Source organism: Hyperoodon ampullatus (genome assembly GCF_949752795.1).
Source record: "Hyperoodon ampullatus genome assembly, chromosome: X".
Taxonomy (NCBI): Eukaryota; Metazoa; Chordata; class Mammalia; order Artiodactyla; family Ziphiidae; genus Hyperoodon; species Hyperoodon ampullatus.
In genome coordinates, this window is record NC_136913.1 from 71,234,573 (window position 1) to 71,262,200 (window position 27,628).

Genomic DNA, 27,628 nt, shown 5'->3' on the forward strand with positions numbered 1-27,628 from the left:
TGGTTTACACAGATTCTGAACTGATCCTAAATTGTAGACTTTCTAGATCCCCAAAGCCAATACAATAATTAAATCAACTAGCTAATACACCACCCATTACATTTTCTTGCCAAAAGAGATCACATAAATACATAAATATAATTAAAGGTTATTACTGTCTGTTTTTTTCCAAAACATATGGAGACATCTTTAATTCATTATACACAGATAAATGAAGCAGTTAAAATCATTTAAAAATCACTGTAAATCCATTAGCAATAACTGAAAGAAATAATTATCCCTAATCTGAATAATCTAAGTGGAATTTACCTGAACAATTGGTAATACATTTGCACTTGTTATCGGAGTGATTTTATATTCTTCTGCAATAGAAGTTGCAACAAAGCTGAATCCTTTGAAGAGTTGATGAGCATTAGCACTAGCTGGCAAACCAGGAGAATCTAATGTCCAAATAATTACGTTTAATTAGAACTACACAGAATTTTATGATATGAAATGTCAACATTTCTTTGAATATAAAGGAAACCATTAAATGTTATCATCAGACATACTATATTAGGTATTTGATTTATTTTATATTATCTGTTTCCCCATACTATTATGCAAGCTCCATGTAGATTATAATTTTTATCTGCTCTGTTCACTTCTGCACCGATACTGCTTAGTACATAGTAGGTATTCAATATTTGTTGAATGAATGTATGAAACAGATGCCAATAAAAGTAAACCTCATTAAATTCTAAGCTATAAGAGTCAGAGTGATATATCTCATATCTTACCTCTTACTCCCATCCTCTAATGCATTAGCATGCCAAAAAACTTTTAAAGTACGAAAAAAGGAAAATGTTCACCCTTTGCTCTAGTCTCTGCTTCCCTAGTAAATATTTCCCGTGTAAAGCCTCTACTTGAAAAGTGTCCAAGCAGTGCTGTATATAGGATCCACACTTACACACAGGGCAAACCACCCTCTGCAAACTTACAATTCTTTTAGTTTTTACCTAAGAATCTAGTTTACTTTTTTTAACCATCTAACAATAAAAGCCCAGATGTTACACATAAACATGCATTACCTTTAGGTGTTTTTGCAGTAAATTCAGGATCAAAACAAAAAGTATCATCTGGTTTTCCAGAAGCCGGTTTGAAAGGAGGCTGAACTTCTCTCTTATATAATTTCTAGAAGAAATAGCAGAATAACACAGAAACGTATTAATACTTGAAAAATTATTAAAGCAGAACATGATATTCACAGTCCTTAACAGAAGACTCACAATTTCATAAATGAAATTTCAAAAGGCTTCAGATACCTGTTAACCAAATTCTAAACTCTAACCTGTTAACCAAATTCTGTGTATCACCTAAACTTGAGAGATAATGTACAGAACCAAATGAGACCAAGAAACACAGCAGCAATGCCACAGGTTGCATTCACGAGGAATAATTCTGTTCAGTTTTGGATTTCAAAAACTGACTTGAATTCTCACTGGTAAAATAACCATACAGAACATATCACAATGTTACCATGCAGAAATAACTAATAACATTCTAGGATATCAAAATTATTAATTAGTCTATCTCCAAGAAATATGCATTATACCTATTTTGTTTTCACATAAAAATATGCATTAGATGCACTGTTTAGAGCTCTTTTTATAGAATTCAAAAATTTAAACTTGTCTAACAATCTAACTTCCTAAAATTCATGTTTTTGAAAGACATATAAAATATCTTACAACATAACTGTTTTTTGGAAATCTACTTTTTTAAAAGCTCACAGTGAGGGAAAATTAATAGAGGATTACTTTAAAGTAATTTTCATTTATTTAAATATGTACACATTCCACTCTTTTATTATTTAAGAGGAATAAACAAACTGTTTAGATATAAAATAATGGAAAAATAATTTCTAGTTTTTTCTAGTTAAAGAAAAAGGAAGAGCAGAGAAGCATTAGAAAAAAAAATGACAAGGGAATGCAAGGACACTGAAAGAGGGATGCACACAGATATGACAAAAGGCAGACTCCCATGCAGTATTTTCACTGTGTGGCCTTACAGGTTATTAATACTATTAATGTGTTGCAGTTTTACAACTATAAAAAATAAATCAAATGTTAACTTCTGAAACCTGTTCTACAAGCCAGAAGAAATAATAATTTGGTCAGTGAATAGTGGCTCTCTACCTCTGCCTTAGAAATCAAAAGAGACACTTTTTCTTTTGGGATAATTTTCAATACCAGTGCCAGAACTAAATAATCAAAAACACTTACCTATGATGATTAATAGTACATAAAATACATAAAGCTGTGTTGTAAACAACAAGAAAAAGTGAGATTTTCTAAGAAAAGCTCATTAGTCTGGGAGTTGCAACTTAAAAAAAATTAATACATGACTTTGCAGAACTTCACAATGTTTCTGTTTTCATGTTCTCTCAAAATTTAGTAAAATACCTATATACAAAGATTTTCACTTCTTAACAAATTTAATTTGTTCTAATACATGACAAAGAACCATTTGAAATTAAGTAACATCTTAGATTCTTTAGAATTCATTTTTCTATAAGAATCTGTCCGATGATTCATCCCCTTCTCCTTTCTCTTCTTTCCCCCACATTCCCCAACCTAGAATAGGGGAGAATATTAACCATATTTAACAGGTAAGACAAATTAGCAACAAATTTTACTACATATCATCCACACATCTACTGGTTCAAGGTAATTGCATGAAATGCTACACCTGTAAATAAAATCTCATACTAAACATAAAACAAATGGATTAAGGTTATGAGCAAAGTCCATATATTACCATTTCCTCTTGAGATTTTGCTTTATTAAAGGTACTCAGTAACGAACTTTCTACTGAACTTACATTCCAGTCAATATTTTCAAAAAAAAGGTGTCTTTTGATTTCGTCAACTCCTTCTGAACCTATAAAAATGGAAAGAATGTTTTTACCAGTCTGATTTTTTTTAATCTGCTTACCTGGCTTCCAGGCTATTATCTAAATAGGAGTACACACATTTCATAGATTCCCTGAAGTGAAAAGTTTACAGTTTCTTATCTGATGTTTTATTAATTTGTCCTCTGAATTTAATGTAATAAAAAATAGCTGACGTTCATGCTGAAGCACATAGGGTATCATGAAATACTAAAATGCCTTCTGAATCAAATAAAAATCATGTCTAACATAGCATTAAAATTTAAGCAATTTTTTTTTTCTTTTTTTTTTCTTTTTTTTTTTTGCAGTACATGGACCTCTCACTGTTGTGATCTCTCTCGTTGTGGAGCACAGGCTCCAGACGCGCAGGCTCAGTGGCCATGGCTCAAGGGCCTAGCCACTCCGTGGCATGTGGGACCTTCCTGGACCGGGGCATGAATCCGTGTCCCCTGCATCAGCAGGGGGACTCTCAACCACTGTGCCACCAGGGAAGTCCCTTCATTTTCTTCATAATTCAATTTATGATCTCATATCTATAGGCCAAATTAAAAATGCAATGAATAAAGTGACATCGAAATTTTAACACATGGACATAAGCAGGATAATACGATCACATTTGGATCCAGGGAAAGGTTACTAGAAAGTAGCCAAATAATGAGCAGTTATGGAAACATAACATTTATCTTGATGAATATTGGAAGGGACCAAATAATTATCTTCAAACATCTAAAAGGATTACCTATAGAAGGGAGAATTCTGTGAATTATGTCAAAAGAGACATTCATATGATATAATGATATATATTAAAAATAATTTCTGAATAACTAGACCACTCCATTTTTAATGATGGATATAACAGAGTTTCCTGGAATTTTTGCATACATAAAACATAGAATTCTACGTATAAACACATAGCAGCAGTAAATGAACTTAGGCCAGAAAACATAAAGTTATAATTATCCTCCCAAAGCATGTAGTATATTGTTATAAAAGCTAAGAAAATAAACAATACCCAATCTATTTGCTGGATTCCGTTTGAATAACATCCTTAGAAGACTTTGTGCTTCAGCACTAAGAAACTGAGGCATTCCAAGTTTTGCCCTGGAAAAGAGGATTTCAGAAAATTTCATTTAAATCTAACCATACTTCTAAATTGATAAATCCCAAAAATAATGTTAAAGAATGCTTTCACAATGGCAAATAATGTCCCCTATATGGTGGAAGGGAATGAGACAGTGTGAAAAATGTTCTTTTGTGTCAAATGAAAACCATAACAAGTTTCTCAAAACTGAAAGCAAGGAATTTTTCCCAAAAGAAAAAAAAATGTTTACACTTACTTTAATATCATATTCATGGTCTCATTTCTGTCTTTACCTTGAAATGGCAGAGTACCAGTAAGCATTTCAAACTAAAACAAACAAAAAATACCACGAGTCAACTTAGTACAACTTAGAATTTACAATGAAATTCTTCAGGAAAAAAATCAGACTTGTAATACATGATCTTCAAATCATGCAGGATCTACATGACAGTAGGCCAAAACAGGACCAGAAAACTAGGTCGCTTAAGGAAATACACCTCTGGTACCCCGCAGTATATGGGCCAAATGAGAGGTGATTTGTAGCAAATGTAACCAACCATGTTTTCAATCCTAAATTCCCCAAACCAAAGCAATGTGGAAATATACACAAGGCATTTTCTTTTAAAACAAAGATAAGCTTTTAAAACAAACATTTAACAATGAAAGGAAAGCAAAAATAAGTACTGAGCCATTTCAAATTCATATATGCTCAAGAAAGATAATCATTGTCATTCCCTTTGCTCTCCTTGAAAAAAAAAAAAGAAACCAAATAAGAAGCTATACACACAGATACACACACCACACACTGATATATGTATTTTAATTTGAGACAGTTGTACACAGCATAATGAAAACTTTTTCTCTAAGAGAGTTAATTGAAATGCGGATAACTAGAACATTAAATAATCGTATTTAAAAGAAAAAGTAGATCTGAAAATGAAGACCATTATAGCTCACTAGAGAGAAACGTTTTTTATATCCCTAATATTTAAATCTTAAGCTTAGATTCAATAATGGCTTTGTCCTCCGTCCTCTGTTCATTTATTTGAACTTACAACCTTAGTTAGCTTATGCATTCAACTCTCTCCTGATGACTGATGACTCTCAAATTGATTCCAGTTTCAATCTTTCTCAATCCCCAGTTTTCCCTTCCAAATCTAAAGTAATGGTTCTCAACTGGAGCCTGAAGAGATAGGGGTAGGAGTCATAGAAAGGGAATGAAGACAAAGGGAAGTATGGTGTATGGGGATCATCCCTCTCAAGCTCCAGTCCCCTGCCCCCAAAACCTAAAGTAATGGTTCTCTCCTGGGGACTGGAGGATTAAGAGGTAGAAAGGCAAGAACAAAAAGAAAAAGAGAAGGATAGTACATTGGAATCACACCTTCCCCTCAAATAAACTATATGCTGGCTGGCAGAGTAGTTTTTTATTGTTGCTGTTGTTGTTTTTTAAGGTCTTCAGATGATTCTGATGCTCTCTCCACTGCCCTCTCCTAATTCATTACTATCAAGGGGTTAAACACTAACCCACAGTAACCTAGGCAACGTGTTAAAAATAAACTATTTCCCCACTTTCAAAATCAGCTGTCCTTCCCAGCTATCTATTTTCTATTGAACTACCTTTCTTTCGATCCCCTGAAGTTTTAGAGGTATCTCTATCTTTGACCCTTCCCCTCTGCTTCATCTATGGCATTTAACCTGTTACTAAGGTCAGCCACTTCTTACCTTGAAATGTCTTTAAGATTTCCTTTTATTTTTTTCATTCTATAATCTTACAACTGTCTTCTAAGGAGAAATTCTTGGTCTCCCTACTTTTACTTTCCTCCATTTGCAATCCATTTATATAATGCTACCAAGGCTAATTTTCCTAAAATACATTTTTTCTCTAATTACCATCGTGTTTAAGAATCTACAAAAGTTTCCTACCACCCAGAGAATTGCGTGCAAATCCTTATAGGCTTATAGCCTCATTTCCTCCACCTTCACCCTCATTCTCCACTACTACTCTAGTCAAACTGGTTCTCCAGGTCTTTCCTAATACTATCACAATACTATTCTTCTTGACACACAGCTATTTGAAATTTATCCATCCTTTAGGGCTTAATTTAATTCTATCTCCTCCACTTTTCTTACATCAACTTATATGAATTCTTGCCTGAACTCCTAAGGTATCTCCAGGCAGTTTATTTAGCTATTCCATTTGTTTCCCCAACCAGATAGCATGCTTTCTTAGGTCATGGAAAATGCCAAATATTGTACTTCTAGTCTGTTCCCACCCTGCTGCCCTTACCAAATCCCAGGCTTATAATAGCCACTTAATATATTGATACATCATACGGTAATTCAGTGATAAATAGGCAAAAATGGATTATCAGGCTTCTAAAGAAAACTGTATCTGATTCAATAGCTATTCATTTATCACCCTACTTAATACTAAAAATTCTATGCTTAATCTTATACCAAATCAGTCAGTCCATATGCTCATTATGCTAGATACTGTGGGAGATTATAAGTAGTAGAAGACAGGATTGCTCTCCTTAAGAGGTTTACAATCTTTCTAGGGACATGCTTGAAAAAATGTGACAATAAGATAATATACCATAAGGTGCTAAATTCTGTGATACCTAATTAAAATACCATGTAACTACTAAACACAGTATTCTGAAATATAAAATATGGTAGGCCTTTATCTAAGTTTTAAATTTGAATAACTTATAAAAGAATGCTGCCATTTACCTTTTAATCTAGCAACTAAAAGAAATCAGAACACCAAAACCCTAATTTTTATTGTATAACAGCTAGCCAATCAAGTTTTTTAACAGTCATGAACTTGAGAACCCTATTCTCACCTAACACATCCCAACACTCAGATTAAAATTCTAAACAATACTAATTGTATATTGGCATAATTAAAAAAAAAAACACTACTTACCATAAGTACACCATATGACCACCAATCAGCACTCTGGGAATGACCTCTTCTATTTACTACTTCAGGAGCCATATACTCCACTGTACCACAAAATGAGTAGGCCTTCTTTTCCTGATCTACTGATTCCTTGCTGAGTCCAAAATCTATAATAACAATATTACACAAAAACATATCTGAAGATCTTCAGAAAATAGAAAATACGAAAAGAAACTAAACTATGAATTAAACCTACTCATGATGGCCTACAATTACCATTAAGAAAGCTCCTTACCATTAAGAGACCAGTAATAGAAAGCAACCTGTATTTTATAATACTCTTTTGGAGCATTTAAAATTGCTCAGTTAAACCTCATCCTCAAAATACATGTTTTCATGTCTATACAGGAATATGATTCAACAATTTTGAAAGGTCAACAATTTTGAAAGGACAACAATTAAATGAACACTGTCATAGTGATCTAATTTTTAAAACAGACTAAGACAAAAAAAGATAGTAATTTTCACTTTTTAAAATATTAGAAAAGCAAGTTTTGCTTTGGTTTTGGTGAACTTCCATTTTGTTCATGGTCTTCAAAGAGCTAAAGGTACTGATATATAAAAATCAATCTTATTTCTATATACTAGCAATAAAAAATTGAAAGGTGAAATTTTAAAAGTACTATTTATAACACCACCAAAAAACCCTCATGAAATCCACAGGTATAAATATACAAAGTATGTATATACAAGACCTGCATGTTGAAAACTATAAACATCAATGAAAGGAATCAGAGTAGATCTAAGTAAATGGAGAGAGATACTGGTCATGATTTGGAAGATTCAATGTTGTTAAAGATGTCAATTCTCCCTAAACTGATCTACAGAGTCAATGAAACATTAATAAAAATCCCAGCAAGATTTCTTCTGTAAAAATCAACAAGCTGAATTTAAAATTTATATAAAAAGACAAAGGAAATAGAATAGCCAAAACAATTTTGAATAAAAAAGGAAAATTCAAGGACTCACACTACCTGACTGCAATACTTACTATAAAGCTATAGTAATCAAGACAGTGCTGTACTGAAGAAAGGCTACACACACACATACATATATGAATGCAACAAAACAGCATCCAAGAATAGACTGACATATATAGTCGGCTCTGCTATGCTTGTTTTAAAACTGCAAATTTGTTCCAATGCAATTGATACCTAACTCTTACCTTTCAGAGATTTATACCACTCCACAAACGTCCTTTGCTGTACTATTTCTGTCAAAACTGACATTTAACACTAGAGTTTTCTTGGCGAATATAACATGAATTTCAAATTTCAGCTTGGTTTATGTGCAATTTTGCCCACAAGAAATAATAGGTGAAACACTAGAAAACTGCACCTAGTTGAACTGAGCCAAGCAGAAACACATACATGCACACACCTCAAATATCTACCAGCTATTTCAGCATATCATGTGTGTTACAAGCTACTTCTGTTCACCTGTAGTATTAGAACTCCCAATTCCGGATAATTTACCTCCCACTACTTCACAATAACTTACAAACTGCAACCTTTCTGATGCCGATTGTACAAGCAAATTTCAGGATTTTGTCAAGGTAAGGTATCATATTTATTGTAGTATTTATCTATTCTTAATCAGGTAGAACATATAAAACAATGACATCATTTTTAACAGCTTCCTATCTTTCTTTAATGTGTCACTGGTTATATATTTTAGTGTTAAACCACTAACTCCATTTTCTCCATAAGTCATATTTTTTACTATGCAATGATGCATAGTACAGTGATTTTTAAGATCATATGTTTTGCATTATAACAGAACTGGCTTTATATAGCCAACTGATTTCTGACAAAGATGTAAAAGCAATTCCATGGAGAAAAGGTCAGTCTTTTCAACAAATGGTGCCAGAATAATAGAATATTGATATACAAAAATCCGTCCTCATACCATACCTCATAAACATTAATTCAAAATGAATCATAGAACTAAGTGTAAAACCTGAAACTGCAAACTTTTCAAAAGAAATATAGGAGAAAATCTTTGTGAGCTTGGGTGAGGCAAGAATTTCTTAGATACAACATCAAAAGTATAATCCAGGGCTTCCCTGGTGGTGCAATGGTTAAGAATCCCCCTGCCAATGCAGGGGACATGAGTTTGAGCCCTGGTCTGGTAAGATCCCACATGCCACAGAGCAACTAAGCCTGTGAACCACAACTACAGAGCCTGCGCTCTAGAACCCGTGAACCACAACTACTGAAGCCCACATGCTACAACTACTGAAGCCCGTGCGCCTAGAGCCCATGCTCTGCAACAAGAGTAGCCACTGCAGTGGAAGCCCATGCACTGCAACGAAGAGTAGCCCCCGCTTGCCACAACTAGAGAAAGCCCACATGCAGCAACAAAGACTGAATGCAGACAAAAATAAATAAATAATATATATATATATATATATTTTTTTTAAAAGTATAATCCATAAAATAAAAAAAGTTGATAACTGGATTTTATCAAAGTCAAAAAGTGCTCTTCAAAATATACTGTTCAGAAAATTAAAAAGAAGCTACAGACTGGGAAAAAATATTTGAAAATCACATATCAGATAAAGGACTTGTATTCAGAGTATATTTTTAAAAACTCAAATTCAGTAATAAGAAAACAAACAATTCAATTTTTTTAATGGATAAAAAACCTGAACAGACACTTCTCCAAAGAAATACATGAAAAGATGCTCAATGTCATCATTTGTTAGGGAAATGCAAAATAAAATCACAGTGAGATACTACTCTATGCCATTAACTAGAGCTAAAATAAAAAAAAAATACTGACAATACCAAGTAATGGCATGGATGCAGAGCAACTGGAACTCTCATACATCACTGATGGGTATGCAAAATGGTAAAAGCACTTTGGAAAACAGTTTGGAGGTTCCTCATTAAGTTAAACACACACTTCCCATATGATCAACCAATCCCACCACTTTGGTATTTACTGATGTGAAATAAAAATTTAAGTCCACATAAAACCTGTACAAAAATATTTCTAGTTGCTTTATTTGTCACTGTCAAAAACAGGAAACAACCCAAATGCCCTTTAATTGGGGATTGGATAAACAAACCATGTTACCACCATAAAATGGAATACTACTCAGCAATAAAAAAAGAAATTACTGATACACACAACAATATAGATGAATCTCAAATGCACTATACTAAATAAATAAAGCCAGATTCAAAAGACTATATACTGTCTTCCTATTTATATTATTTTGTGGAAAAGGCAAAACCATAGGGCCAGAAAGCAGATTGCTGGTTTTCAAGGGGTAAAGGGAGAATTGACTTATAATGGGGAAATTCTGGGGGGTGAGGGACCTTTTTATATCTTGATGCTGACTGTATGCATTTGTCAAAGTTTGCAGAACTATACACAAAAAACTAACTTAAAAAAATAAACTTTTGTATTTTGAGGCAACTGCAGACTCACACGCAATTATGTGAAATACTACAGAGATCCTGTTTACCCTTTAGCCAGTCTCCCCCATGGTATTACCTTACAAAGCTATATTACAACATCACAACCACAATAATGACAATGATGCAGTCAAGATACAAATTAGTTCCATTATCACGAGAATCTGAACAATGAGTTTTACTCTATGTAAATTATACCTTAATTCTATAAATGAAACAATTATAAGCCTTATAATTCTCTTTTAAAATAAAATACAATATTAATACTTAATTTTAGGGCCCCTTGAAACTGATTTTCTAACCATACTCAATATTTTCATTTTAAAATTACTTATTCTTGTATAATAACTGAAGGCATTGATTTTCAACATAATTTTTAAAATTCTTTTCAATGTACTATGCTCTTTCTCCACATTCTAAGGCTTTTAAACTCTGCAATTCCATTTCAAAATTAAATTTAATGAAGCCTAGTCTCTGAGGTCAGTTCAGCTGAATATAACAACATACCTTGTAGAGAAGAACACTGGCTTCTTTGGCCATTCCACAGAGAAGGAAGAAGGGAACAGAATTTTCTTATCCTCTGTTACCTTTCAGAGATTTACACCACTCCATAAAGGTCCTTTGCTGTACTATTTCTGACAAAACTGACATTTAACACTAGAATTTGCTCAGCAATCAACTGACAAAAATTGTTACAATAATAAGAGTTAGTTACAAGATTAAATAAGACATATGTTAATCAGTGGTTTTTCCAAACCACTAATTTGAAAAGAAAATGTAGAAATCAGCTATATAAAGGGTTTTTGGCGGGGGAGTGAGATATACCTTTGTTTCCTTAAATGACTCTTTTAAAGACTCTAAATTTTAAAAGCATGACCAAAACACAACACTTTTATGAGTATCTACTACATGTAAAAGTAATTTCAGTGACTAATTTTCAGAGAGCCATAAAAATTACTTAAAACTATTTTCTTATGTATACATTTTTTCTTAAATATTCAGCTCAAGTACTGTGTGATTTAATTTCTGACACTGTATATTTTATCTTCCCTCTCTTTATAAAAATTACTTCTGAATTATGTCCCTCAGAAGTGATTCTGGCAACTCCAGATTCCCTTTCCCACCCAGGTTTGTGATACTCTTACACCCATCCTTGTCCAAATGCCCTGACCCTCCACATCAATAGCACCCTCTCCTCACACTATATTCCCAGTTCTGGCCTCTCCTTCCTTTTCATTTACAGGACTGTGTTGTTAATTGAGTTAATGTCTCAGAGAAATTAGCTCCTTTGCCTAAAATGAGAACCTGAAGGGCTCACAGGAAGTACTACACGTGACTCAGCACATTTACCAGACTGGCCAAAGCATGCAAACTTGAACAAGGAAAACTGAATTCAGGAAGAGACAGCTGTGGAACCTTCCTGTCTGCTTCTAAGAAGATGCCAACGTGACCTGTGCTTCCTCTACAAATTCCACAGGCTGTGATAGAAATGAATAACATAGTTCACCAAATAAACCAAAAGAATAACCTTAGTTCATCGAGCAAATAGTACTCGATGATAGTATTCAAAATGGAAGGAAGGAGATAGGAAGAGAAGGAGGGAAAAAAGGAAGGGAAGGAAGGAGGAAAAAGGCATAGCAGGTAAGAAAGCAAGAAAGGAAGAAAAAGAAAAGAAAGAAAAAGAAAGGAAGAATAAAAAGAAAAATAAATTGAAGAATGAAAAAAAATGAAATGTCTTAAAACACTTGCTATGAATGGTCACACTTTAACCAACCTTACTGGAATGTTGTGAGGTTAAATCCATAAATTTATTATTCATTACAAGACTTTGAATTCTGTTATAATCATGAAACTGTAAATTATCTAATATTTATCATTGTGTACTTTCTTTAAAGAAATATTGGTGTCACTTTAAAGGAAAATAGATTAAATTGTTTAAAAATATATATAAATCACAGTTTCTTCCTGTCACAAGCCTTGTGTACCTTGTTTATAAATTAACATTGATTCTAACTACTCTTTACTCCTCATCCAGTTTAAGCCCAAAATGTGTAAAAGCAGAATTCATATTATAAGGCTAAATATAAAACAAGTTGACATCATTATTCACCCAATTAACCTTAATGTAGAAGAGAGATATAGGTAGAATTTATTCTACTTTTTCCCCACCTTCCTTCCCCACCCATGACAAAACAGGCATAACTTATTAAGAAAAATGAAAAGAATTAAACTCTAATTAGCTTTGCAACTAAAGATTGATTGTTGTAAAATAAAAATTATGTATTATATAAAATTTCAAAACTCTAATGTTCTCTTCATATTTCTCTTGCTTGTCCTCTTTGAATCTCTTTAAATCTGCTTTGCTTCTTTCATATATTAGAAAGAGGATCAGGCTATGAATCAAAAAATATTTACTAAACTTTACTTGAACTTTGTCACATTTACTTGAGCTTTCAAGTTAACAACTTCATACTTTATTTTTACGTTGAAGTAGTATACTTAGGAATTTAAAGCAACTTACCTTTAAAGTGTACTGGTCCAAAATTCTCTGTAAAGACCACATCTTCATTTAATCTCTGTTTTAACATTCTGATAATTAAATACAGAATTTACTATCTATATAAAACATAAATAACCTTTTGAGATTGGCTCACTCAACACAATGCCCTTGAGTCCATCCAAGTTGCTGCATATATCAAGAGTTATTTCCTTTTTATTGCTGGGTAGTATTCCATTGCATAGATGTATCACAGTTTGTTTATCCATTCACTCTCTGAAGGACATTTGGGACATTTCCAGCCTTGGGCTATTACAAACAGAGCTGCTATGAAAATTCATGTTTAGGTATTTTGTGTGCATGTAAGTATTTATTTCTCTAGGATAAATGTCCAGGTATGTGACTACTGTACAGTTCAATTATATCATATTCTTAAAATAACAAACTTAGAGATATAGAACAGATAAGTGGTTGCCAGGACTTAGGGAAGGTGGGAAGGGTGAATATAAATGGGCAACACAGGAGAGTTCTTTTGTGGTTGTAGATCAGTTTTGCTTATTGATTGTGGTGATGGTATTTGACTCTACATATGTGAATAAAATGTCATGGAAATATACACAAAGACAAACAAAAAAATGAATAAGTGCAAAAACTGGTGAAATCCAAGTAAAGTATATAGTCTAGTTAGTTGTAACTGTACCTATCAATTTCCTGGGTTTGATAATGCACTGTAATTTTGTAAAATGTCACCATTGGGGAAAGCTGGGTGATGGTGCACAGGGCCTCTTGGTACTATTTTTGCAACTTATTGTGAGTCTATAATTATTTGAAAATTAAAGGGCTTTTATAATGGTATAATAAGGATACTTTATGCATAAGAGTCCTGTGAAAATTAGCAGTGTTTCACATACAGTAAACACTCAACATTCAAAATAAAGTAAAATAAAATGTTTTTACAAAAGAAAGAATAAAATGAACCTCTTATTATGAAACACTTGGTTCAGAAATTTATAATTCACTATATTTCAAATGTGATAACTACTTATGATAAATCTTTCAGCCTAGACTGAAATAAAAATGATGTGATTTTACCTAGAAAACCAAATGTCATTTCTTAATGAGGACAGTGACTCTACCATATAATTTTTTGGTATTACAATTAGAGCATATTGTGAGTTATCTTATTTACCCTTTAAATGAATTTTAGTTCACCAAAGAAATAAACAAACTGCAAATTAAATCAAGAAAGAGGGAAGAAAACAGGCTTAGACAAATATATATATTAAAATAACAAAAAATATAAAACAGGCTTAGGGTAGAATAAGAAAATTTGCATACCTGTTAACTTGATATGTCCTATTTCATCAAGCAAAATGCTGTAAATCAAAATTCACATTCAAAAACGTGGGATAAAATATTTTTACATAAAACATTTACATAAAAATCATCATAAAAGAGGTCAATATCTATTTGATATACTGGAAAATTTTGAAATGACTAATTTAAAATCAATGGGTATCTTATGAAGATTACTTTTTAAAGTAAGTTTCATATAACTGTATAATTCACGTATATTTTCATATAATCTTTAAAGTAAAAGACTTAATGGAGAAAAAAGTAGTTATAGAAATACTGGTAACAGGGATACATAAAGAGAATATAGCTTTACTTTTCTGGCTTCAGGTCTCTATATACAATTCCTAATCGGTGCAGATGATCCAAAGCAAGGGCCAGTTCTGCAAGGTAGAATTTCACATCTTCCTCTGTAAACAGAACCTAGAATAAAATAATAATTTACCATTTGGCTTTTTTAATGTTGTATTTATTTAAATTTTCTTCTTTAAAAACCAGTAAACAGACAAATCTAGGCAAACAAGAAAATAAAAGAAGTATATAGATGGAACTAAACTATTTAAGAATCCTACTCAGACTTCCCTGGTGGCACAGTGGTTAAGAACCCGCCTGCCAATGCAGGGGAAACAGGTTGGAGCCCTGGTCAGGGAAGATCCTACATGCCATGGAGCAACTAAGCCAGTGTGCCACAACCACTGTGCCTGCGCTCTAAAGCCCGCAAGCCACAACTACTGAGCCCATGTGTGGCAGCTACTGAAGCCCACGTGCCTGAAGCCCGCGTGCCTAAAGCCTGTGCTCTGCAACAAGAGAAGCCACCATAATAAGAAGTCTGTGCACCGCAGCGAAGAGTAGCCCTCGCTCGCTGCAACTATGAGAAAGCCCGCATGCAGCAACGAAGACCCAACGCAGCCAAAAAATAAAAGTAAATAAATTAATTAAAATAAATAAATAAATAAATAATATACTGAAAACTTAAAAAAAATCCTTCTCTTCAACATTAACCATTTTAATGTAGATATTCCTAAAACATATTATGTAGCTTGCATATCTTTTTACCCTGAATGTACTGCACAGGATTTACCTTTTTAAAAATAACTTAATGTCATAATTCGGTTATTATATTTAGTACACTACTATATAGGGATGCTCTCAGGATCTTTGCAGTAAATTAGATATTTTGTTTGAGCATTGGTAATTCCACTATTTCTACTATTTTCTCTTTCACTGCCTACTATCACTTCTCAGGAATTTTGCTTTCAGCAGCTCTACTAACCTAAAAGCTTCAATTATACCAACATAAGTTGTCGAATTAGTAACTCATATTAAACACGGTTCTAAACCCAATCTCTGGCCTAAGGGGTAGCTCCAGGACTCTTCTGCTAGTAGAATACATGAACTTGAAGGCACTGAATTCCTCAATCTTTTTCTGCCTGGGAACACAGGTGCTATGATGAAGTGAAAAGTGCACTGGACTTGGAATTAGAATTAGCAGTGTAATGTTTGACATCACTTAGCCCTCGGGGCTTCAGTTTCCAAATCTGTAAAATAAGGATAATAGTATCTGCTACATCTACTTAACAAGGTTGTTTTAAGAGTCAGCTTAGTTTATGTGGGAAAAAAAAAAAAAACCTTTGTAAATTGTAAAATCCTATGTGTGTAACAATGAGGTATTATTGTTATAGGTTTATGTCTATATTCATTCAAAAGTAAGTGTTAATTTACACACAAAATTGGGCATTACTCAACCATTAGATGTAATTGTTAAGATTTATCGAAGGCTTCCAATTGGCAAAACAAATAACTTGTCTAGAAATTGGTTATTTTCATTAAAGAAATATCTAGATTATTAGGAAACCTCAAAATTTTAATGAAATATCATAAAATCTTAAAACTGCTTACCCACTTAGAATTATGGTCACTGAATTATATTATGCAGACTCAGGTACTAGTGAAATTTCTGAGAATGAGCAATGAAAGATAAATTTTGATATTACATCCACTTTTTAAAATGATCTATAGAAAAACAACGATTGTTCATTATCTAAGTTTCAGAAGAATTCATTTGAATATTATAATGGTAAAAGTATAAGAACATCATTTTCACTTGGCATTTTATTAAGAAGAAAAACAGATGTTACCTATTTCACTTCTGAGGAAGGCTAATCAAAACGTTCATGGAAACTTAACACAAAAGAAAACCCTAAACAAAAATCTTTCAAACGCTAAAAGAAGAAAACTGCTTAATTTACAGTTTATGACAAGCATATTAACTTGTCATGAAATTGTCTCTGAGGAAAGCTTCATGATGGACACAAATAAGAAACTTATTAAGTAACTATCACGTGCCAGCCACTTTTCATTATGTTATTACAATCTTCTAAACAACCCTATGAGGTAGGTATTATCACCACCTTACATATGGAGACTCAGAGTGATAAAGTAACTTGCCTAGAAAAACACAGTAAGAAGCAGGCAGGATTTGAACTCAGAAAGAATTATCCCTAAGAACTACCTCTTCCCCAGAAGCCACTTCTGCCATATGTTATGTTACAACTTTTTAAGTTTCAGGTTCACTACCATTAATGCTTTTCTATTCACTAATTATCCTGAGTCTCCCCCTAAATAAAAATCATCTAAAACCCCAGCACCGTGAGGTAAGGACTGCTAGTCTTTCTGTCTGCTCTTCAAGTCGTTCACGTATGTATGTATGAAGGTGTGTGTTTTAACATATTTGAGATCACACTACATAAACTATTTAGTGGCCTCCTTTTTCCCCACTTAATATTATATTATAGGCATTCGTCTATATCTTTAACTTATTAATAAAGAGTTGTCAATAGCTGTACAATCTCAACATACTAATTTACTATAATTTATCTAATGTTCATTTAGGTTATTTCCAGTTTTTCACTATTATAAATAACTCTGTAATATGCATATATATTTTTGATATTTATGGTTATTTCCCCAAAATGGATTTCTGAGAAATAAGAAAGCAAATACTAGGCAGTCAAGGAGAATAAATAGTCCAAGACTCTCGATATACAGAGCAAAATTATTTGTCAAAGGGTTACAATAACTTACACTCCCATCAGCAGCTTATGAAAGCATTTGTCTTACCACATCCATGATAGCATTGAGTATACCCTTTTAAAATATCTTTTCTAATTTGATATACAAAACTGTAATCAATTGTTCTGATTCTTAGGCTATATAATTTTCCATGTCTAGTGGACTTTCTATTTTTTTAGTGAATTATCAGCAATGTTTTTTCCTATCTTCCATTATTTACTTACTGTTTTTTCAATTGGTACAGGCCCTTTAAATATTAAAAATGTCAGTCCTCCATCATATTACTTGTAAATATTTTCCCCACTTTGTGCTGGTTTTTGATGTTCAGTAATTCTTAATTTTATGTAGTCAAATTTATATATAATTTCTGTATGATTTTACTTCATTACTTTAATGATTTAGGAGACCCCCATTCAATAGTCAACTACACATTCAGTTGCATTTTCTTTTAGGATGAGAAGTTTTCAAGATTTAGTTATTTAATATAAGTAAGATTTATCTTTGTATGTGTTAGTGGTAACAATTTAAAATGTTTTTTTTTTCTTTCTGAAATTTCTAACCAATTTCTCATATATGGTTTACTGAACAATCAATCTCTTTGCCATTAACTTGTGATTCTTCCTCTATTATAATAATATATGGTAAGTCATATATACCAGAATATTCCTGGACTATACAGTATGTTTCTAATCTTGTGTTGAGACTGTGATGGTTTGCTTATAGCAGTAGCTTTATAAAGTTTTAAACAAGAGGTAGGGCAAGGAAATGGTGATCTTTATTTTCAAAATGTTTTAGTTCTTTTCACTTATTTACTTTTCCAAGCACGCTGATAAAATCATCTGTCAATTTCAAACAAGAATTCCTATTGGGAGTTTGTTTGAAATTTTGTTAAGTCTACAAATTAATTCTGGAAGAACTGGAAGCTTTATAATTCTCAGCCATTCATCTCATTGTATTTTCTTAACATTAGCAAAATATGGTATGATCTAAGAGGTGTGTGTGTGTGTGTGTGTTTGTGAGGAGAGAAATTTGGGGAGGTGCCATTCCCTTTAAAATATATATGACAGACATTATAAATTTCTTTAACAAATACAAAAATGTATTTTTAAAAGTCTTTTTCTAAGGCATAAAGAGTAAGTTCTCATTTTTGATGATATAGCAGTTTTTTGTACATACACATGAAGTATAACCAATAAAAACTTATTAATAAGCTGTCTATAGAAGTAACCATTAAATCATTTCTTAGCAGCCTGTTCAATGAATATATGAATTTATTGTCTTTTGGGAAATGCATTTAAAATGCTTGTTCTTACCTAATATTCCAGACTTAGGAATCAAAACTTACTGACTGCATCTCTGTGCTAGTATGGGTTTAGATAGTCCCACATCGAGAATGGAGGTCTGAAGAGTTTAAAAGAAAATTAGAAATGACTACAAGTAAGAATTTCTCAAACATATTCTTCATGCTTCTACAATCTAACACAAGAAATCATGAATACTTGTTATACTATTGTCCCTCTGTGTCTTGGAACCAGCTTTTAATAAGGTCCTTTAAAGACACTCTGGGAAGGGGGTCCTAGACAGACCCTATCACATACTGAACTCTGTTCTAGAGTAAAGAATATACCAAGGTCACAGTCTATGTTCATGCATGGAATGTTCTATACTGGAGGTAGACAGGTAGAGGTAGACAGGGAGACAGGTCTTAGCCACTTAAGCACTAGCTAGCATCCCAGAATCACAATGCTCCTTTCTCACAGCAAGTTCTAGAATTCTGAGAATCAAGAGTAGTTTTCCCATATTTTAATTCTGGAAGTGAAATGTTGAACCACTATCACCCAATTAAAATTCTACTCCCAGATTACCACTTCAAGACAAAATGAGGTAGACAAAGACAGGATTTAATTTCCCATCTGAAACAACTAAAACACAGGACAAAATATATGAAATGACATTTTTCAAGACACTGGACATCAGGCAACAAAGGACAGTGAATATTGAGAGATGGAAACAGCCCTACAACTGTCCTAGCTCACTACCTGGAAAGAGTTCTTAAGCACCAATGCAAGGAGGGCAAAGTCAGGCCACAGCCTGGAAGGCTCCTGAGTTGATGAGATGGAGCTGAGAGAGTGGGGAGACCAGAAGGACAGAATTCACAAGATAGAGTACAGAAGGGAGAATTACAGAGAGAGAACTGTAGAGTTATGTAGATGGTCTATCTCAAGTATTCAGCAGAGAAATGCTCAGCACATGTGAGTGAGGAAACCTGAGCCAGAATAATAACCAATGGAAGTATTAGAGGGACTAATCCATGGAACTCACACAGGGCCAGGAATAGTTCCTATTACCTCCACACAGAAGAGAAAACCTCATAATTCACAGGGCACTGGACAGAGTAATCAGATGCTTCACAGTGGTGTAAAATCATCCCGATTAGACACTGTTCTGGTCCAGTCTAACAATCTGAAATAAACTAGTTCCACACAAATTCCAGAACAAAGTTCAATAATATTTATAGGAATACAAAAATATCCATCACCTAACAAGGTGAATTTCAGGATGTCTGTCATCCAATGAAGAATTCCCAATCATGGATCTAAAGAAACTACTTGAGCCCAGGAAAAGAACAACCCTAAAAGATTTTTAAAAAGGAATTCACAGAACTCACAAAGGACCAGGATAAGTCCTGTACCAAACAGTGAGAGTGAAAAATCTCATAATTGATAGGCTGGTTAGAGTACTAAGAAGGGTCATGTTTCAGTATTGGGAAAAATTAATCCTAAATTCTGTTTTGGTACCACATAACAAAGGTTAAAAGCAAGACTCAACAGGTTAACTGCATCCCAGAACAAAGATAAATACTACTTATAAGAAAATGCAAGTATCTAGAGTACAAGAAAATTAAATTCATAACACCTGCCATCCAATAAAAAATGACCATACAATTATGCTGCCACTGAAGCACAAAAACAACCATAGACAATACCTAAACAAATGGGTGTGGTTGTGTTCCAATAAAACTTAATTTACAAAAAAATCAACAGGTCATATTTGGCCTTTGACTATAGATTCCTGACTCCTGAATTAAAAATTTATACTACAAACGCTAAAGCAACTACTAAAATACACAACAACAAAATGTTATTTTGATAAAAAGCCAACCAAAGGTATAAAAATAAAATCATGAAAAATAATTAATTAAAAATAAGACAGCAGGGCTTCCCTGGTGGCACAGTGTTTGAGAGTCCGCCTGCCGATGCAGGGGACATGGGTTCGTGCCCCAGTCTGGGAAGATCCCACATGCCGCAGAGTAGCTAGGCCCGTGAGCCATGGCCGCTGAGCCTGCGTGTCTGGAGCCTGTGCTCTGCAACGGGACAGGCCACAACAGTGAAGGGTCCGCGTACCGCAAAAAAAAAAAAAAAACAAAAAAGGCAGAAAAAGAGGAATAAAAGAACAAAGAACAGAAGGGACAACAACAAAAGAAACATGAATAGAAAGATGGAGATTCAAACCCAACCGTATCAATAGTCAGATTAAATGTAACAAGTCTGACACACCCATTAAAAAGCATAGATTTTCAGACTGTATAAAAAACAAGGACAATTATATGCTGCCTTAAGTACTGCACATTAAATATAAAGACAAATAGATTAAATAAAAATATGGAAGACAATATACTAAACTAACACTAATTTTTTTAAAACCTGGAGTGACTGTATTAATATTGATGTAGATTTCAAAGCAAAGAACACTAGCAGGGATAAAATAAGTAATCTCATAATGACAAAGGGTCAATTCACCAAGAGGGAATGATAACCCTAAATGTTTATGCACTTAATAACAGAACTTTGAAATACATGAAGCAAAATCTGACAGAAATTCAAGAAGAAATAGATAAATCCATAATTATAGTAAAAGGTTTCAATCCCTGTCTCTCAAAAAAATGTTAGAACATGTAGAGAAAAAATTAGGAAGAATATAGTAGACTTAATACCACTATCAACCAAATTAATTTAATCGACATTTACAGAACCTTCTACTACACAAAAGCAGAATACAAAGTCTTCTCAAGTACACATGGAACATTTACCAAGATATACCATATACTGAAGCATAAAATAATTTAAGCGAATTTAAGAGAATTCAAGTCATACAAAGTGTGCTTTATGACTACAATAAAATTAAATTAGAAATCAATAATAGAAATTTATCTGAAAACTGCCTAAATATTTTTAAATTAATTAGCATACTTCTAAATAACACATGAAACAAAGAAGAAATAAAAGGAAATTAGAAAACACGAACTAAAAGAAAATAAAAACATCACATATCAAAATTTGTGAGATGATGCTAAAGCAGTATTTAGAGGGAAACTTGTAACACTATATGCTTATATTAGGAAAGAAGAAAAAGTCTCAAATCAATAACTTCTGCTTCCATCTGAAAAACCAGAAAAGCTAGTGAAACACAAAATTAAGCAGAGAAAAATGAAGTAATAAAGATTAAAGTGGAAAACAATGAAACAGAAAACAGAAATACAATAGAGAGAATCAGTGAAACCAAAAGCTGGCTGATTCTCTAAGAAGAACAATAAAATTGATAAACCTCTAGCAAGGCTAACTGAGATGAAAAAAGTAGACACAAAATACCAACATCAGGAATGATGATATCAACATTACTATCAATTCTACACCTATAAAAGTCATAAAGGGATATTATGAAAACTTTATGCCAATGAATTTGATAACTGATGAAATGGACAAATTCATTAAAAGACACAAGATATTAAAGCTCATTCAAAAAGAAAGATGAACTGAATAGCCCCAAGTATATTAAATTAATTGAATTTATAGTTAAACAATGTACCATTAAAAAAACCACTTCAGGCCCATAGGGCTTCACTAGTGAATACTATCAATCATTTAATGACAATTTAACATTGAACTTTCCAGAAAACTGAAGAGGAGAAAATTCTACCCAACTCATTCTATGAAACCAGAATTGCTGACACCAAAATTAGATATAAACAATAAAGAAAACTACAGTCAAATATCTCTCATGAAAATAGATGCAAAAATTCTTAACAAACTTTTAGTAAATAACGTCCATTAATATGCAAAAAGGATAATACATCATGACTACATGGGGTTCATCCACAGATGCAAGGCTGCTTCAACATTTGACAATCAATCAATGTAATTCACCATATTAAAAGATTAAAGAAGAAAAAAACATGATCATCATCTCAATAACTGCAAAAAAAAAGCATTTGACAAAATCTAACATATTCCTGATAAAAACCCAACAAACTAGTAATAGAAGGGAACTTTCTCAACCTGATAAAGAACATGCAAAAATACCTATACTTAACTTTGTAATTTATGGTGAAAATATGCTTCACCCCCTAAAATCAGAAATAAGGCAAGAATCTCTGCTCTTACCAATACTTTTCAACACTGATCTGGAGGATCAAGCCAGTGTAACAAAGACAAATAAATGATGTCCATAATGGAAAAGAAGAAGTAAAACTCCTTATGTGCAGATTACCAATAGAAAGTTCTATTTGCAGTCTACCAAAATGTTGCTAGATAAAATGAGTAAGTTTAGTTATACTGTGGGATACAAAGTCCAATATACAAAAATAGTAATCATATTTCCATCCAAATTGAAAAGAAATTAAGAAAGTAATTCCAGTTACAGTGACATTTTTTAAAAAGAAAATACTTAGAGATAAATCTGACAAAAGACATGCAAGACCTGTACACTGAAAATGACAAGACACTGCTGAGACAAATTACAGAAGACTTAAATAAATGGAGAGATATACTATGTTCATGTATTGGAAGACTCAATACTGTGAAAATGTCAATTATCTGCAAATTGAACTACAGATTCAATACAATCCCAATCAAAATCCCAGCAGGCTTTTTTTTTTGTAGAAAGTGAAAAGCTGATTTTTAAATTCATATGGAAATGCAAAGGACCTAGTAGAGGCAAAACAACTTTGAAAAAGAAGAGCGAAGCTCAAGGATTTGCACTACCTGACTTTAAGACATATTATAAAAGTACAGTAATCAAGAAAGTGTTGTATTGACATAAAGACAGACAAACAGATCAACGGAACAGAACAGTGTCTACAAATAGATCTTCACATATATGGTCAATTGATTTTCAACAAAAAATGCGAGGTAACTGAGTGGAGAAAGCACAGTATTCTCCAATGATGATGCTAAAACAATGAGATATCTATACACAAAAAAAAGGACTTCAACACATATTTATCACCATATATGAAAATGAACTCAAAATTGATTATAAACATAAATGTAAAACCAAAAACTACAAAACTTCTAGAAAACATAAGAGAAAATCTTTGTGGATTAGGCGAATATTCCTTATCAGGACACCAAACAACACAATTCATAAAAGGAAAAAATATATAAATCAGACTTCATCGAAATTAAGAACTTCTGCTTTTTGAAAGACCCTGTAAAGAGTATGAAAAGACAAGTCATAAACCAGAAGAAAATATTTTCAAACATACATGATAAAGGACTTACCATCCAAACTATATAAAGACTCAGAATTCAATAAGAAAACTACCCAATAAAAAACGGGCCAAAGATTTAAACAGACATTTCATCAAAAAAGATATATGTCAAATAAGCACATGAAGAGATGCCTAACATCATTAGTCATTAAGGTAATGCAATTCAAAACCACAATATGGTATCACTGCACACTTACCAGATGTTCAAAATTAAAACAAGACTGACCATACCAAATGTTGGTAAGGATATGGAGCAACTGAAACTCTCATATACTGCAGGTGGGAATGTAAAAATTATATAACAAATTATATAACAGTTTTCTTTGGAAAACAGTTTGACAGTGTATTTAAAATGTTAAAATACAGACCTACTATATAACCCAGTCATTATATTCTTAGGTATTTAACCATGAAAAATGAACACATGTCCATACAATCACTTGTACATGAAAGTTTGTAGCAGCTTTATTTAGTAATATCCAAAAATTGCAAAAAACACACATATCCATCAACAAGTGAATGAATAAACAAATCATTGTATATCCATACAGTGGAATACCACTCAGCAATAAAAATGAACTACTGATACACACAACCACTTGGATGAATCTCAAAATAATTATGCTGAGTTTAAAAGCCAGACCAAAAAAAAAAAGAATACATACTATATGATTCCATTTATATAAAGTCCTAGAACATGCAAACCAAACAGTGACAGAAAGCAGATTCAGTAGGGGATGGGCAGGAAGGAAGCATTAAAAAAGGGCATAAGAAAACTGTTGGGGATGATGAATAAACTAATTATTTTGATTGTGTTGATGGTTTCACAAGTTTATACAAATGTCAAAATTTATCAAAGCATGTACTTTAATATGTACAGTTTAGTGTACGTCAGCTGTACCTCCATAAAGCTATTTTAAACATGAATAAATTAAACACTACTCCCAGAGGCATTTTGGTAGCTTGAGTAGCCAAAGTCCTAGGCTTGCCCCTAGCTACTTCATCCAGTTATTTATACTGATCTTGTGCCTAAGGGAAAAATGAGTAACACATTGAGATTATCTAAATGAGAGGCAGACAGAAAATGCCATTAACTGGCACATTCACTAAATACTATGTAACAAAAAATAATAATTATTTAAAATTTCTGTAGGAAAAAAAGTAATTAGCAAAAGAAAAAAAAACAATTATTCTTAGTTTTGTTTTAATAAAATACAGCAAACATTTACAAATACTCACCTCTTTGGATAATCTTGTGAAGACATCTCCTCCCCTGAGAAAATCCAGTATTAAATACAGCTTCCCTTCAGTCTGAAAGGCTAATTAGAAATTAGAATGTAGTAATAATATTTTTAAGGCTTACAAAGCTTAGCATAGTTTTTAATTAATTTATATGTTTAGAATTTTATTACTGAACATTATAAAACAATTAAGCATTTACTCACATGGTCCACGATTTGATAACATCATCTCAAAATTAAAACTAGTGTTGAAAAAGCTATAAACCCCTTCCCAGAACATAATCAACCTTGGATGTAGCTTTACACAGAAACTTGTACCACCATCGTTTTCCTGATTTATGGAGCATCATGTTCTACTGCAATTGCCTGAACTCTACTTCTCCACCTACTGAAAATCTACTAATTCTGGCAAGCTCAACAAAAATGCCACCCCCTCTATTTAGCTTTCTTCTATTAAGGATTTCCCTCTTTTCACATTTCCCTATAGCATCCTTAACCTCTTCCCCATCCGAATTACTTCTTACTACTTTTGAGATCACATTGCACTTTATTTATGTCTCTCTTATGGTACTTAATCCATTTTGATTTATACAATTAATTGGTCTTACATGTCTGTGTTCCCTATAGATTATAAATTTCTTGAGATCAGAGATTATTTCACCTCTACAGCCCACTGATTTGAATAGAATGTTTTGAACACAACTGGTGTTTAGTGATTAATGAAATCCTAGAGATTCAAGGAAGGAGATCTTTAGATGATACTACTACTCTCATTCCATTAGGGTAATGGGGAATAAAAGAATAATGGGTGGAAAATTCTAGAGGGATTTTTACAAAGAGAGTTGGGTACATATTATAATGCATTATTTGTCAAAATTACCTAAGAATAAAGTTAATAGCTGCTATATTTTTAAATTTCAAAAATTGAGAGTGACATAGTAGATTGGATCAGTGATTTACTAATGTATATGCCTTTGAATTCTCCAGGGAAGCCAAATGCCACAATCTCACGCATACATTAAACTAGCAATGGAGCCATGATTAAAACTCAGAACTGCATGGATTGGAAGAATTAATATTGGTGACCCAAAGCAATCTACAGATTCAATGCAATCACTATCAAAATACCAATGGCATTTTTCACAGAAATAGCACAAATAATTGTAAAATTTGTATGGAAACACAAAAGACCCCAAATAGCCAAAACAATACTGGAAAAGAAGAACAAAGCTAGAGGCATCACATTCCCTGACTTTTAGACCATGCTGAAAGCTCCAAAAATCAGAACAGTATGGCACTGACACAAAAAGAGCCATACAGATCAATGGAACAGAATAGAGAGCACAGAAATAAACCCATGCACTTATGGTCAACTAATCTATGACAAAGGAGGCAAGAATATACAATGGAGAAAAAAGTCTCTTCAAGAAGTGGTGCTGGGAAAACTGGACAGCTGCATGTAAAAGAATGAAATTGGAACATTCTCTAATACCACATACAAATATAAACTCAAAATGAATTAAAGACCTAAACCATAAAACTCCTAGAAGAGAACACAGGCAGAATACACTTTGACATAAATCGTAGCATGATTTTTTTCGATCTGTCTCCTCAGGCAAAGGAAACAAAAGCAAAAATAAGCAAATGGGACCTAATTAAAATTAAAAGCATTTGCACAGCAAAGGAAACATCAATGAAATGAACAAATCTACTGAATGGGAGAAAATATTTGCAAATGATATGACCAATAAGGAATTAATATCCAAAATATATAAATAGCTCATATATCTCATCATCAGAAAAACAAACAACCCAATTAAAAAGTGTGCAGAACACCTGAATAGACATTTTTCCAAAGAAGATATACAGATAGCCAACTGGCACAAGAAAAGATGCTCAACATCGCTAATCATCAGAGTATCAAAACGCCATATCAAAACAACGATGATGTATCAACTCACACCTGTCAGAATGGCTATCATCAAAAAGTCTACAAATAACAAACGTTGGAGAAGATGTAGAGAAAAGGGAGCTCTCATACACTGTCAGAAGGAATGTAAATTGGTGCAGCCACTGTGGAAAACAGTATGGAGGTTCATCAAAAAATAAAAATATAACTATGATACGATCCAGCAATTCCACTCCTGGGTATATATCTGAAGAAAATGAATATATTACCACAAAAAATATATGGACCCCAATGTTCACAGCAGCGTTTTTTACAATAGTCAAGACAGGGAAGCAACCTACGTGTCCATCAACAGGTGAATGGATAAAAAAGATGTGGTGGGAGGAATCGGGAAGATGGCAGAAGAGTAAGACTCAGAGATCACCTTCCTCCCCAAAGATACACCAGAAATACATCTACACGTGAAACAACTCCTACAGAACACCTACTGAATGCTGGCAGAAGACCTCAGACCTCCCAAAAGGCAAGAAACACCCCACGTACCTGGGTACAGCAAAAGAAAAAAGAATAAACAGAGACAAAAGAATAGGGACGGGACCTGAAC

At 32.9% G+C, this 27,628-nt stretch overlaps 1 protein-coding gene across 2 annotated transcripts in view; it reads right to left on the reverse strand.

The window, feature by feature from the left end:
* RPS6KA6 (ribosomal protein S6 kinase A6) overlaps positions 1-27,628 on the reverse strand; it is a gene marked incomplete at both ends in the record, with an annotated part of 161,879 nt that overhangs the window by 47,152 nt on the left and 87,099 nt on the right. For both annotated transcript variants that reach the window (XM_079727886.1, XM_079727885.1), the window contains 9 exons: positions 310-440; positions 1,071-1,173; positions 2,863-2,921; positions 3,944-4,032; positions 4,269-4,339; positions 6,942-7,084; positions 14,238-14,275; positions 14,569-14,675; positions 25,114-25,193. In XM_079727886.1, coding sequence (XP_079584012.1) covers positions 310-440; positions 1,071-1,173; positions 2,863-2,921; positions 3,944-4,032; positions 4,269-4,339; positions 6,942-7,084; positions 14,238-14,275; positions 14,569-14,675; positions 25,114-25,193 — 821 coding nt within the window. The remainder of the gene's footprint in view (positions 1-309; positions 441-1,070; positions 1,174-2,862; positions 2,922-3,943; positions 4,033-4,268; positions 4,340-6,941; positions 7,085-14,237; positions 14,276-14,568; positions 14,676-25,113; positions 25,194-27,628) is intronic.